The sequence below is a fragment of the Chelonoidis abingdonii genome, chromosome 2 (assembly GCF_003597395.2).
Source record: "Chelonoidis abingdonii isolate Lonesome George chromosome 2, CheloAbing_2.0, whole genome shotgun sequence".
NCBI lineage: Eukaryota > Metazoa > Chordata > Testudines > Testudinidae > Chelonoidis > Chelonoidis abingdonii.
Window position 1 is genome coordinate 100,425,470 of NC_133770.1, and position 14,748 is coordinate 100,440,217.

The 14,748-nt window shown below is 41.4% G+C and overlaps 1 protein-coding gene across 3 annotated transcripts in view; it reads right to left on the bottom strand.

The window, feature by feature from the left end:
- Nucleotides 1–2,145: 2,145 nt before the first annotated feature.
- The window catches only part of COA1 (cytochrome c oxidase assembly factor 1), an 86,918-nt gene continuing 74,315 nt past the window's right edge, over nt 2,146–14,748 (bottom strand). For all 3 annotated transcript variants that reach the window (XM_075062597.1, XM_032793470.2, XM_075062596.1), the window contains 4 exons: nt 12,892–12,993; nt 8,256–8,407; nt 5,881–5,957; nt 2,146–2,463 (listed from right to left, as the gene is read on the bottom strand). In XM_075062597.1, the coding sequence (XP_074918698.1) occupies nt 2,367–2,463; nt 5,881–5,957; nt 8,256–8,407; nt 12,892–12,985 (420 nt within the window). In that variant the 5' untranslated portion in view covers nt 12,986–12,993 and the 3' untranslated portion in view covers nt 2,146–2,366. The remainder of the gene's footprint in view (nt 2,464–5,880; nt 5,958–8,255; nt 8,408–12,891; nt 12,994–14,748) is intronic.

The following is a 14,748-nucleotide window of genomic DNA, read 5'->3' on the forward strand; positions in this document are numbered from 1 at the left end:
TTCCCCAGTACATGCAGGGGAGAGGAAGCTACTGTACTGCTATGACTCTACTCTACCTCTTTCAAGATCAGCAGGTATGTAAGTTTATGTACACGAATAGATTTGTAATGGGGGAAAGACCGAAAGTAGGGCTTTTAAATGTAATTGAGACACAGTCCAGTTTGCTCCCAATTATTATACTGCAGTAACTTACCAGTACTTATAGTGTCTCCAAGGCAATCTCCATTCCCTGGCTTTTAAAAAAAAAGACTTAGGGTGTATGAAGGAATAATACATAAGGGATGGACTATTGAGAGCCCTTAAATAAACATATGTTCCTTTATCAGACAAGATGAAGAGGCACCATTAAAATTAAAGGGCAGCATTATCAAAATCTTACAGGGAAATAGAGGGAACTTTGTTTCTAAGAATCCTGATTCCATAAAACAAACTAAGATGGTTAAAATTCCTAGTTTGTCCTTTATAGCTGAGTGAGAGTCCTTCCTCCAGGGTCCTGGATAACTGAAGGTGGAACCCAGGCACCATAGGGTTAACCTGTTCTGATCCAAGAACAAATAATGGCTCTCCTGAGACTCTTGCGAAGCTGCAGCTGGAACATAGTGTACATCTTCTCACCTTCTCTAAAAAGGGAATTTAAAGGCAATGGGATGATTACAGTGAAGATCTAAAGTACTTAAGCCTGGGATTTTCAAAGAGGCCTACAGAAGTTAGTTGATCAATTCTCAGTGATTTAACTTCCTAAGGCTCCTCTTGGAAAATTCCAGCATGAATGAGCAGAGAATGGTGATAGAAAAAAGTAGAACTGTTCTGTGTGTAAGTACAGGGTATAACCTGAAGATATACATGGAAATAGAAAGGAACAGTGTAGAATGGGGGTCAGACTGGAGTTTGGTTTCCTAAACCATTTCATTCTAAGAAGACTTCAGTACTCTTCATATCTGTGGCTATGAAAGAGTCAACTGACGGAAAGAGAGGATGCCTCAACTGTTTCAAAATCGCAATACGGTCTTTGGATGGCAATATTTAAATTCTCACATAGTTCTTCAGAGTTTAGATTAGGAAAGATTGTTTTGACTCATTCACTATCACACTAGTCCTACTGTGTGTCTCAGAAGTGCCAATCTTTTCTTTCCTTCTACTCCTGCACCCTGAGGTGTAGAGGATATCCACCAGTTTTTGCCATCTATCTTTGTCTTGTGCCGGTCTGTTCAGGCTTCTGAGTGTCATGCTGATGAATTTATCTTCTTTCTCTACTGTTCTATATAATGTTTCTCTAGGTTACCTCTCTTTCCAGTTGGTATCCATGTTATCACTTCATGTGGAAGTCAAGCTAATGGCATCCTTAAAGCATGTCCTAAATATGTCCATCCTTTTGCTGTGTTTGATGCTTTAAGTTGGTGTGTTCTGCTTAGCATATCTGACGACGTAATAAACTCTAATAGATTCTGAACATCTTCTGTAGGCATTTACTTTGGAATAAGTTGAACTTCTTATCAATTGCTGTGGTAGATTTCCATGTCTCTGCTCCATAGAGTAGGACAGACATGATGCAAGTGTTTGGTTTTTTGCTTTTTTTTAAAATGATGCCGATCATGCTACTTTTTCATAAACTAGAAAAGATTTGAAAGTTGTTTGCTGTGTTTGATGGCATCTAGCATGGTGTCACTATCACTGGATGTCTCGCTCCCCAGATAAGTAAAATGACTGACTGACTTCTGGTATTTCTCGGTCTACTTTGATGGTGGTTTTTGAAACCCTGATAGCCATTTATTTTGCCTGTAGTCTGCCTTATTTACTAAATGAGCAATAGGAGTGGAAATATATAAATTGCAAGTCATATTTCATGTTTAGTAAATCATATAATAGTAATTTCTCTCTCCAACCTAGGTCTCGTTGTCTCTCCTTGTAAAGATAGTTCAGTGACGGTTAGCCACTGACTTGCATCACCTAAAAAGGGAAAACCACCTGTTATTTGGTTTATCTGAAAATTTGACTGGTCGCCTAGACTTAGAAAGCAAATCAGCTGTCCAGATTTGAGGTTCATAATCCTAAAGAAATGCAATTTACCAGCAAGAGTCCTTTTAAAAAAAAAAAATCATAGCAGCACTTACAAGATATAACAATTTGACATTCTGGAACAGTAATAGTACTGTAAAATCTTTATTTTGGGTTTCTACAATACAGACAAATAAAGAATGAAATTAACAATACTAGCACTGAGCTCAGTGCTAGAGAAATAATTGGACTGTAAGATTGTCCATTTAACTGTACACTCAGTATTGTGACAAATGGACAATTTCAAAGTAATATGCAACCAATCAATAGATCGCAAGTGACAGGATGTGCAAAGCAGCTGTCTTTGGTTTTCACCCCTCCTGTGTGTTGGTGCTCTCCACACACGAGTGGTACACTGGAATATTCTGACCATCCCTGAGTTGCAAGGTGACATCTCGGAGACACCAGCTGATACAAACCAAAAGAGCATTTGACTTTAATTGAGCAATTTCATACTGTGGTGATGTCAAGTATAAAAACACTAGGCAGCAAGAACCAAATCATTTAGTGTAATTAAATGGGCTTTAAAAAGGTTTGCAGATGCAAACCTCTAAAAGACGCTTTCCTTGATGGCTTAACGGACCAAGAAACTACATATCATGGTTCTGCAACACTAATAAAATCCTGATAGGGTGATGGAATGTGTGCTTTAAAAAAAAAAAAAAAAAACAACCAAAAAAACAAACTTCACCTCTCTTTCCTTTTTACAATCAGCCACTTCTGCCTATCAAGACTGCAATTAGGTAGTCCTTCGCTAATCTCTGGTATTGGATCTAGATCACATTGCTAAAGAATTATCCTAGTTAGGGAGGCTTTGACAACACATTGTTACTGAACGTGATTGTTGATACAAGTATAGAAGCCCATAGGAGGAGGCAAGTATGCAAAGAGAATAAAATAATTCATTTAGAGAAAGAAAGCTGTACTTCTGGGATACACAAAGGTGCACCCTCTGCTCTTCAAAGTTTTGCTCCAAGCCCATTTTCTGAGAGGACTATCAGTGTTAATCTGCCAAATAATTTTTTCTCCTTCAAGTATATGTCCCTATAGGTGCTCCACTGTAGGAGTCGCACTCACTTGTGCGCTCGTGACTGGAGAATGCAAAGCTGTGTCCATAGGCCTGCACCGGGCAGACCCTCGTGCCTCCATTGGCCTAACTGTGCCCATTGAAGTAGCAGGGCTGTCCAGAAAACAAGAATTCCATTTTGTGAAAAATGTGTGCGGTTTCAGAATTTGTTTCCGTTCCAATGCAAAACAGAACAAAAAGCTCCTTCAAAATTTTGACAGAGAAAGAGAGAAACCCAGAATAGCCAGGATGAATCAGGCATAGCAGGGACTTGCGTGGATGTGGAACACCCAGGTTCAAGTGCCCTAACCATTGAGCTGCTGGGATTGTTCACGCTCTCTGGGTTTTATCAGAAATTCTATCCTAGGGCTGAGAAACCTTTCTGATGAAAACTAGAACAACAGTAAATTAGGTAAACAGATAACAGTTCTGCAAACGGTTTTGGTTTCAATCCATCAGCATTTTCTGAAAAACATTCTGTCAAAGTTCCTGAGCAGCTCCAGTCAGCAGTAGTCTTTAAGTTAAGTGAGAGTAGTGTCAGGCCAGTGCTGATCACTTCTGAAAATCCCACACATACTGTAATACAATTAGGTTGCTGCACCTTTGTATGATGAATCTATAGTCTGGTCACTCCAGATCCAATTTTCAAATATTCCTATTTTCAAAAGTGACTTTAGACACTGGGGCCTAAGTCTCTTCTTTAAAAGCTCCTACGTGTAATTTTTTAAAATAGGATTTAGGAACCTAAGTCACTTTTGAAAATTTGACTTTCAGTGTCTTGTCATTGCTGTTTCTCTTTCTAGATTCTAGACTGTAAAGGCTTGTCTGCCCATTATCAAGAACCATGTCAGATAATTCAAGTATAATATAGCTATTCCCAACAATGGCTTATGCTGTTCTGTTTTATGGAGCAGATGAGACCTGTGTTTGAATCACTGTGATCTGGTTCAAGGACACATGCAAGTCTCATCTATTACAAAATGGAACTGTGTCAGAAACCAACTATATTGCTACCATTTGCTTGGCACAAAGGGGCCCAAATGTGGCCAAATACTTATGTGATCAAGTTTTACTGGCATAAATGTTTCTGGGAAATATATTTTAAGTTTGCACTTGGGTATGTTTGGAGAGTGAATTTGAAATTTATCTTAGGGCTTGTCAAGATGAACAGTTAGTGTACGGCAAACTGGAGTGTAAAAGTCTGTTGCAGCAGCATGCCATACACTGTCTGTGTGGACTCTGCTACTGCACACTAAAAGTTCCCCAAATCAAAGCGCAGAATCAGGGTCCACGTGGACCGTTAGTGCGCTGTAGATTTACACTCCAGCTTGCTGCGCACTAACTGTCTAAATAAGCCCTTACGTACTTATATGGACCCATTCACCTAGTATCTGATATGCAGGTACTATTATCTCCTTTTTACAGATGGGGAACTGAGGCACACAGGGACTAAGTGCCCTACTCAAGGTCACCTGGAGGTCACGGCAGAGCAGAGATGTAAGCCCAGGTCTCCCAGGTGCTAGGCTAGTACCCTAACCACTGAATTTTAAATTTGGTTTCCACAAGAATTTTCACCTGCTCTTGGTAGGTCTTATCTAATCATATAACAGAGACAGTCCCATAGTGCCATGTGCAACTAAGCAAAAGTGCTTTGGTTTTGGAGATCTAATCACAAGACACAGGGAAAACTGAACTAACAAATGTTTTGTACCAACTTTCAACAAAAAATAAATGGGGAAATTGTAAATTGTTCAGAAATTCTTCAATCCGCAATAGAAATCAAACTTGCTGAATAAATTATTGGTTCCTAATTATTCTCTCAGTTCTGGAAATCAGTTTGGCCTTGAGAAAGAGGGGGCTGCGGTTTAATAGAGAGAGCCCCACACCCATAACATAGATTAGTATATTGGAGTACGAAGAAATTTCCATTTCTCCCCAATACAGCCTTTCTTTGAACAAAGAGACAACAATTTTAGAAAATGACACAATCCTTAGCTCACCTTACTGGGTACGTCTGTGCTGCCCCTGGGATGGAGCCTCCCAACCCTGCTAAACATACTCCTGGTAGCGGGGCTCAAGCTACCACGCTAAAATTAGCACAGTGGACATTGCCACTCAGGTGGCAGCTCTGGCTCTCAAACCCACTTGACCCTCTGGCTCTGAACTCAGGTGGCGAGCCTGCGTCACCTCGAGAGCCACAGCACCCACAGGGCTGTTTTTAGCACACTAACTTGAGCTCCGCTAGGGCAAATCTGTTTACCAGTGGTGGAAGGCTCACTCCCAGCTGCAGCGTAGACATACCCAGAGTGTCATGGCATTGCTGTGGTCTGAGAACAGTAGAAAATATCACAGGCCTGTTAAAATAACTAAGGACAATCAGTGTTAAACCGGGTGCCCAACTATCTTAGCATTTTGTTTTTGTGTGAAGGGGGAGAAAAAGTGGGTAAGTTAGACTCAGGTGGGCCAATTATGCACTCCAGTATACTGGGTTACAGTTAACAGAGGACCGTTTTCGGCACAAAGTTCTCAGTCTAATGTCCTCATCCTTTTGTATTCCTCAGATAAGAAATGTAAATTATTTAATAGATATTGTCACTTCCATAATGACAGCATGTGAACACAATATTTCATAAGCTCTTCAAAGGCAGATTTCTTATTTCCATAATCTCCGCCATTTTGATGAGTATAAACCAAAAATCTGTCCCTGATTCTCCTCCTATCCTGAACACTCCACAAAGTACTCTTTTATTCATACTCACCAGTTGTGGGAGAGGTCTCTTACTGAATTGGTATGGAGATATCCAGCCGATTTTGTTCCAGATACTGGTATCTTTAACTGCAGATATAAAAGTTAGTTGAACACTTTCAATGACTGATGTTAGTAAAATGAATGTTTTTATTCCTCCCTTAGTCAATAAGATAAAACTGAATCACTCCCACAATTTTAACACAGATACTTCAGCTTTTCAGCACTTTAGAGTTTCATTACAATCACACGCCATTAAAGTTTTATCAATTTTGTCATACACAAATCGTGTTAAAAGAATGTTCTATGTTATGACTGCAACTGTATAAAGAATTAACACCCTTTCTTTGCAAAGCACTAGGAGATCCATGGATGACAAGTATTACATAAGAGTTTATTAGAACAAATCCAGGCACGAAGGCTGGGATAGTCAAAGCTACACTTCATTAAATTAATGGGAATTGGATATTAAAATCCTGCAGCAGCTTTGAAAATTCTACCATTAAAATACTTTAACTTAATAAGTTAGGCTATAGCTGCAGTATTGCGTTTCTGCTAAAACATTCAGCATGGCTAAAGAAAAGAAATATGCTTTATGTCTATTCTTGATAGACCATTAAAAATGACATCACCAAGCCTTCTCACGCAGGTCTAGCTGGCAGGAGTTGGGCATGCTCTGGAGGTGGTACAATAGCCCCTGGACCATGCAAGACCATGCTGTAGCAACCCACTCTGGCTGATGAAGGATCATTCACTGGTTTCATATCTCTGATGAAATAATGCTCATCATTTATAGAGGGCACTGAGTGACATGGTGGATAAGAAAGCAGTTGGTTGGTTAGAGGAATGAAATGTGACTTCATCCTGAGTCATTTCAATCTTTGTAACATTCTTAAAGGTGACTTACAAAGGAAAAAATGAATTGAAGGTTGGTGGATCCTCCCTTCTGATCTATATAAAGGAAGCTTGACATTTTTTGTCTATGCTTTTTATATTGGAAATTCAGCTCTTGCCTGGAAGACTCTAAGGGCAACTGGAGAACTAGGAAATTCATAACATTACAGATATCATGCAAGTGGATCCTGATTCAATTGAAAGGGAAAGTGAATTTTATTCAGTCTGTTTAAAAATTGCTGCTTTTTATTTTCTTGGTTAACACATTTAACTCAAATGCCCTATAGCCAGCTGGAAGATATTTGTCAAAGATTCAACACCCTGTGCTCTTTTCATTAATGGCTTTGAAACTCTCCGGATGCATCCAAAACCTCTAGCAAAAGCAGGGAAGGCCTGACTAAATACTCTTGACCTTCATTTTTGGTGTTTTGGTTTTAAAGCCACTGGCTATCTACACCAGTGGTTCTCAACCAGGGGTACGTGGAGGTCTTCCGGAGGTATATGAGCTCATTTAAAGATTTGCCTAGTTTTACAACCACCTGCATGAAAAGCACTACTGAAATCAGTACAAACTAAAATGTCATCCAGACAATGACTTGTTTATACTGTTCTATCTCCTACACACTGAAATGTAAGTACAATATATATATTCCGATTGATTTATTTTTTAATATAGTAAAAAAGAAACCGTAAGCAATTTTTCAGTAATTGTGTGTTGTGACTTTTTTTGTAGTTTTTGTATCTGATTTTGTAAGCAAGTAGTTTTTAAGTGAGGATGAACTTGGAGGTTCGCAGGACAAATTGGACTCCTGGTTTGAAAAGGTTGACAGCCATTGATCTCCACTGATACAAAGCCCTAGTGCAGACACAGCATAAAAAGTGACCTTTATCAGTCTGGTTTCACTCTGCTTCAAACTAGTACAAGCTGTGCTGGTGTTAGTCACACTTTACAGTTGGGCAACACATCCATACCAGGACTAACCCTCAGTGACTTATGTACATAAGCTACATTGGAAGTCAATTGGTCTTAGATGCCTAAGTGACGCAACAGCTTTTGAAAATTGTATCCTCTGGCTTTTTTAGTGGCATAGCTATTCCAGTAGCTAAAAACCCCAAGATAGGCAAGACCGTACGTAAAAATAAAAAACAAGCAAACAAAAGTCCTTTTGGCTAGGGATGGTGAACCCTTTATACAGCATAAAGAAGCATCAGTGGGTGCACACACCATTTCTCTCCTGTATGAAACTAATTAGCACTACATGGAGGAGTAATTCTTGCTATTCACTCCTCTACCATATTTCAAATCAAAAGACTTAGATGCCTTTGAAAGTCTCACCCTAAGTGGGCCATGAGCACTCATCTATGGGGCCTGTGCACCTAAATCACTTAGTCGCCTTTGAAAAATCTCCTCGCTCTCCTCTATATCATTATTATACACTTAAAATCCATCTTTGAGAGCCATGTTTCAGTGGTAGGCATGCTCACTGCTCTTACCTGTGCTCTGGCCATGTCAACGCGATTACTCTTGTCTGTCAGTCTGATGTTGTGAACTTTAAGAGGGGGAGCCCCTAGTGCCTCCAAGGCTACAGGGTCATTCTTGAGCTGCTCAATAGCCAGCTGATAATACTGTGTCCTGGCAAAATTTTCTAGATCAAAAGAAACAGACCATTGTGGAAAGAAGTCAATATGGGGTTGAAAAATACAAATAAAAGGAGACCTAGGGGGGAGTAAGAAACTGTTTTTTAACCAACTTCTGTTGGTGAAAGACATGAGCTTTTGAGCTATAACTTGAAGAGCTCTGTGCAGCTCGAAAGCTCATCTTTCACAACAGGAGTTGGTCTAATGAAAGAAACTTACCTCATCCAACTTCTCTCTCCCATATCGGACCAAGACAGCTATAACAACACTGCAAATAAAAGAAATGACATTCTCCCACCCCCATTTTTTTTATATACACGCACAGAAAATCCTCCAGAAAAAGAACTCAATCCTATAAATAGTAATAACCAGCCATGAGATACCAGACATGATTCTGAAATCTGAGACTTTTTCACATTAATCGATTGCCAAAAAGAGAATCCCAAGTCTGCACTACCACCCGTCTCAATGGCAAACAGTTCTAAATGGTGGGGAAAACAACTAGATGGACAACTTCTGACTAAAGATGATGCCAACCCCTAAATCAGAAACATTGAAGCAGAAGGAAAGTGGTGTTCTGTAACAAATTTAGGTGAAATAGGCCCTGGATTTAAGACCTTTCAAATGTCCTGTACATGTAAGAGTGGCATTATGGGCAAGTTTCCATGCTTTTCTGACACTTGTAGAGCAGTAGGAGGTGCATTCAACAACATTCTAAACTTTAAAGGGAATTCTGGAAAACATGTAGGAACTGAGAGAACTTCTTACTTTGCTCTAGGATGGCAGTAGCAGCTGCTACTACAGAACCTTTGTGTTATAGGATCAAGCAAGGTTTAAGCAAAAGTCCCTAAAGCTAAAACACAAGTGGAGGAAACATTAATTTTAGAAGGGTACCATGAAACATATACAGTTGTCACCGTCACAATCAGCTACTACATCACAGCATGTGAAGTATCACAGCAAGGAAATACAGAGAAATAGTGTTGCAGCTGAGGTGATAACTGGCAAATATTCTTTCCAATGGTGACCAATGTATAAAATAGAGCTGTCAGGGGGTGGGGTGGGGGAGGGAACTAGTGGGCCTTCTAGTGCTAGAAAAATCTTGAAGCAAACTTTTCAAGCTACGCATGCTGAGAGCAGGATTTTCAGATATTCTCAGCACTGGCCTAGCTTCATTCCCACTGACTTTAATGAGAAGAGGGTTACACTAACACTGAATACTTTTGAAAATCCCACCCTGAATATCTAGTTCCCACCTTAGATTTAAAACAGAGGACCCAAATCTTTTGTTTGTCCACCTCTTTATATTGCTCTGGGAGTGCAACAGGGTTGGCGGCTGTCCCCAGTTGACAAAGAGGCAGCTTTGCTGGTTTCTAGCCCAAGCTCTCCCATAGCCACTAATGAGGGCTGCAACTGGCCATTTTCTGAGGGAGGACAGCCTCTGAGGGCCATTGAAAACAGCCTGGCTGGCTGCTATCCATACTTGGGGGCCGTCCCAGCATAGAAGCAGACTCTGAATCGGGAAGCTGCAGCCAATCCCTCTTCACCCCCTTCATAAGATACCACCTTTCTCAGCTGCGCACAGTAGACAGTGGTATCTTATGAATATCTTGCCTGAAGTATTAACATAAAATGCCTAAGTGTGTGTGAACTTAGATATCTATAGCATGAACCCAGAGCAGGGGCTTCTAAAGGGCACAACAGTTGGCTATGGCTACGTCTACACTACCTGCCGTATCGGCGGGTTACAATCAATTGCTCGGGGATCGATATATCGTGTCTCGTCTAGACGCGATATATCGATCCCCGAGCACACTTATATCGATTCCGGAACTCCACCAACCCCAACGGAGTTCTGGAATCGACAGAGAGAGCCACGGACATCGATCCCGTGTGGTGAGGATGGGTGAGTAATCCGATCTTAGATATTCGATTTCAGCTATGTTAGTCATGTAGCTGAAGTTGCGTATCTAAGATCGATTTTTCCCCGTAGTGTAGACCAGCCCTATAAGGACTACTGTTTATCTCCTCACAGAGAGCCTGAAATTGGAGCTGAGCTGCTTGTAGTGACAAACTTCCTGACGATTGTGTCTGAAACTATTTCAGCATGACACAAAACTTAAATGGTGGGAGCAGTGGAAGTGGTTGGGTTGTTTTCTCCCTGGCACTGTCTTCAGGGCTCTGACAAAGCAAAGAGAATCTTCATAGAAAAGATCCAGAACAGGAACAGTTATACATAGCAGATATACAAGGAAGTGATGTAAACCACTGGGTACAGCAAAGGGAGAAGTCAGAGGATCCTAGATTGAATAGCTATTCAGCTATTCAATGTACAACATGGAGGAAGTCCCACTTCCTTGCGCTTCAGTCATCTTGGCTGTACACATGAAGATGAGGAAGGGGAACCAGAACTTCACTGAATCCACATGATTGGCACTGGTGCTTAGTTCTCCTGGGTTAACAAGCCTTTAAGGTTAGAGAGATGAAACTGTATTAGCTTGTGAGTCAAAGTAGTAGCTTCTGTTTTCGTTTGAAGCTAACGAAGAGAGTAACTCTCATTAAAGGCTGTACTTTAGTAATTAAAAGCCCAATTGGCCTGTAATCAAAATATCAAAAACATTATGTGGCTATCAATATCACACCAAAGCAATGGTCCTTAATAGGCTATGCATATTTCACTTGAACATTTCACCAGACAATGGTTTTAATGATGATCAATAGCCACATAAATTAATTGTATTGTTTAGCTAAACAATATGGGAAACTAAGGAGTTGTTTTCACTCACTTTGCTAATGAAAGTAAACCTATTTCAAGGGATGTTAAGAGAAAATGCTAATATCCCTGTTAAATCCAGCCTTTCTCTTTTAAAACATGTCAGGCTTATCAGTCTGCTTGAGCTTCAGTTCAGAACTCAAGTGCATGAGTTGTCTGAAATACAAGATGGCTTTCCAATGTTGTCCAATTTGTTATTAAAATACGTCGAAGAGAACGTTTCACAACTACTGAGGGCTTCAGAAAGGAGTTTGGTCACCTTTCCTGCAAATGTCCTCAGGATCAAGGCTAGGCAAAAAGCAATATAAACTGCTAGTAACTACAGTAAAACCTCAGAATTATGAACGGACCAGTCAACTACACACCTCATTTGGAACTGGAAGCAGGGCTGGCTCCAGGCCACAGAGCGCCAAGCGCGTACTTGGGGCGGCATGCTGCGAGGGGTGCTCTGTCGGTTGCTGGGAGGGCGGCAAGCGGCTCCGGTGGAGCTCCCACAGGCGTGCCTGTGGAGGGTCCGCTAGTCCCATGGCTCCGGTGGAGCATCCGCAGGCACGCCTGTGGGAGATCCACCAGAGCCGCGGGACCACCGGACCCCCCGCAGGGAAGCCTGCGGGAGGTCCACCGGAGCCGCGGGACCGGCGAGCGGCAGAGTGCCCCCCGTGGCGTGCCGCCGTGCTTGGGGCGGGGAAATTGCTAGAGCCGGCCCTGACTGGAAGTACACAATCAGGTGGCAGCAGAGACCAAAAAAGGCAAATATAGTACAGTATTGTTAAATGTAAACTACTAAAAAAAGGACAAGTTTAAAAAAAAAACAACACTCAAGGTAAGGAAACTTTCTGTGCTTGTTTCATTTAAATTAAGATTGTTTGTTTAAAAGCAGCATTTTTCTTCTGCATAGTAAAGTTTCAAAGCTGTATTAAGTCAATGTTCAGTTGTAAATTTTTGAAAGAACAACCATAACATTTTGTTCAGGGTTACAAACAACCTCCATTTCTGAACTCTGAGGTTCTATTGTACAAGGGAAAGACCCTGAGAACTAGAGCATTCTAATAAATGGAAACAAAGCCTGTTGCTTCCAGACTATTAAATGTCTGGAAGTCACTAAAAGAGAAAATCAATTGCTTCAACTACTAACGTTAATAATTCTTGACCAATTAAATCTAGCAAGTAGATCTGTCTGTCACCTAATTGACCGCGTCATCTCTCTAGGCTTCCTTTTAAGGCTCCATCCTGCAACATGCTGAGCACTCTTAACTGCTGTTGACTGTCTTCAATACACATTGATGCTCAGCACCTCACAAGATCCATTTTGAGGGAACAGCACCATAAAATGGATGTATTACATACAAACTGACCAGAATTCTAACAGGTTCACATTTCCCTATTTAAGTGGTGTTCCCCTGCCCTGTCCCCCACATTTCCCAACAACCATTTTTTAAATCTAATTGAGAATAAACTTTCATCTGTTTTTAAATAAATCCTTTTGAGACTAAAGTAACCATGCTTCAGAAAGAACTAGTATTGGAATTAAATAAAGTCAAGCCTACAAAATGAGGGACATTGCACTGGCAGGTGTGATTAATAAAAATCTTTAAGCTCTGCTGCTCTTCCCTCCAATCCATGTTTATCAGAATCTGAACTATTCTTATTTGTCAACTGTACAAAGGGGAATGATGTGGAGAGGGCAGAAATAAGGTTGCTAATAGCAACAGGACTTACTTTGCATAAGATAATACATCACAGCACATCCCCCACCACTTAACAGCCCCAGATAAATAGCCATTTGCTGTAGTTTTCTTAAAGAGGCTGGCATTTTTCCCCCTAGAAAAAGAAAAAAAGAGAGACACATTTATTGTATGAGGAAAACTAAGATTTTTTTTCCCCCAAAGTTCTTTCAATATCCCAGCAAAATAAGCCTGAATGAAATCATTGCATGTAGAAATCAAGCTCTCTCTGGGGCCCCACAGTACATCCAGCAGAAATCTGTGATGAGAACTGGGCACTTAAGCGGGATAGAATAAGTTTATTTGCTTCCTTTTGTGATGCTACCACTTCACTAATTGCCAAGAAGAAAATGACCTCCCTGCTGTGGCTGATGGCCAGAAACAGCATATTGTTCTCACGGCTTACCATACATACTCAGTAATACAGTGCAAGTATTCAGGCTTGAGAGGCCAGATTTATCCCTAGTGTAACTTCACTAAAGTAAATATGCTTGCACCGGAGTCAATTTGGCCAGAAGTCTTAAGCTACACAGCCAAGCTACATCACTGCCAGTACACATAATGTTGCTGAGGTTTGAGTTTGTTGGGGTTTTTTTTAAGCCATTGGTAAACAGGAAGATGCTTGCAAGCCTGTTCTTCTCTAATCCTTTTCCTTTACCATCCTGCCCATTTGATGAGTCATGGTGTTTGTATCTGTCTGAATGACACAGCAGAGTAACAACTACCTCCTAAAGAGTCAACCTAGTAGAAGTTCTATGGCTTGGCTACCAAAGAGTATTTCTAAACCGTATGGCCAGGAGAATCCTATCTAACACTCTTCCCCAGATCACTCCTTCAGCGCAGGTTGTGGCAGTATGGGCCATAAACAAGCATCTGAATAGCTGTTTCTTAGGCCACGTCTACACTACGCGATAATATCGAATTAGCTAAAATCGGTTTAATAAAACTGATATTATAAATTAGATTTCACGCAGCCACACTAGGCACAGTAATTTGGCATTGTGCGTCCATGGTCCGAGGCTAGCGTCGATTTCTGAAGCCAAACTTTTGAATTACATTTCCTGTTTGCCCAGCATTGGAGCTCTGATCAGCACGGGTGGCGATGCCTCCCAAATCCAAAAGAGCTTCAGCCATAGGACCGTACGGGGAGATTACTGGATCTGATCGCTTTACTGGGAGACAAATCTGTGGGTGATTCAGAGCTCCGTTACAGAAGACAGACAATGCAAGCGTTTGAAAAGGAATCTCCAGCGGCTACACAGTGCCTGCATGACAAGTGTACGGAAAGCAAAGAATGCAAAATGGGTGGCTTCATGGGAGGGAGGAGGGTCCGAGACTCCAGCTATCCAAAGTCCACAGCAGTCTCTGAAAAGATTTGCATCTTGGCTGAGCTGCCCAATGTCTGTAGTTCACACACAGTGTCTGGCGTAGGTTCAGGCGAATAGCTCCTCGTTCTCCCTCCCCCCCCCCCCCACCACGTGAAGAAAAGGGAAGAAATCATTTCTACTTCTGTCAATTGTCATCCTATCTGTACTGAAATGCTGCTGTAGACGCGATGCTGCAAGCAGTGAGGAGCATTTTATCCACTCCTTCCCTCCACGGTGGTCGACGGTGCAATATGGACTGATATCCATTGTCGCCATCTGCCCGTGAGTGGCTCCTGGCTGGCCGTAGGGAGGTACGGGGGCGCACGTGGGTACAAAATGGGAATGACTCCAGTATTCCCAGTAGATGACAGAACGGCTGGTAACCGTCTTCCTCCTTAGCAACTGGGGCTAAGCTTCAATCAGCCCCTCCCTTTCCTGTGTAAAAAGAAAGATTCTGTACTGCCTGGACTGTCATAGCAACACAG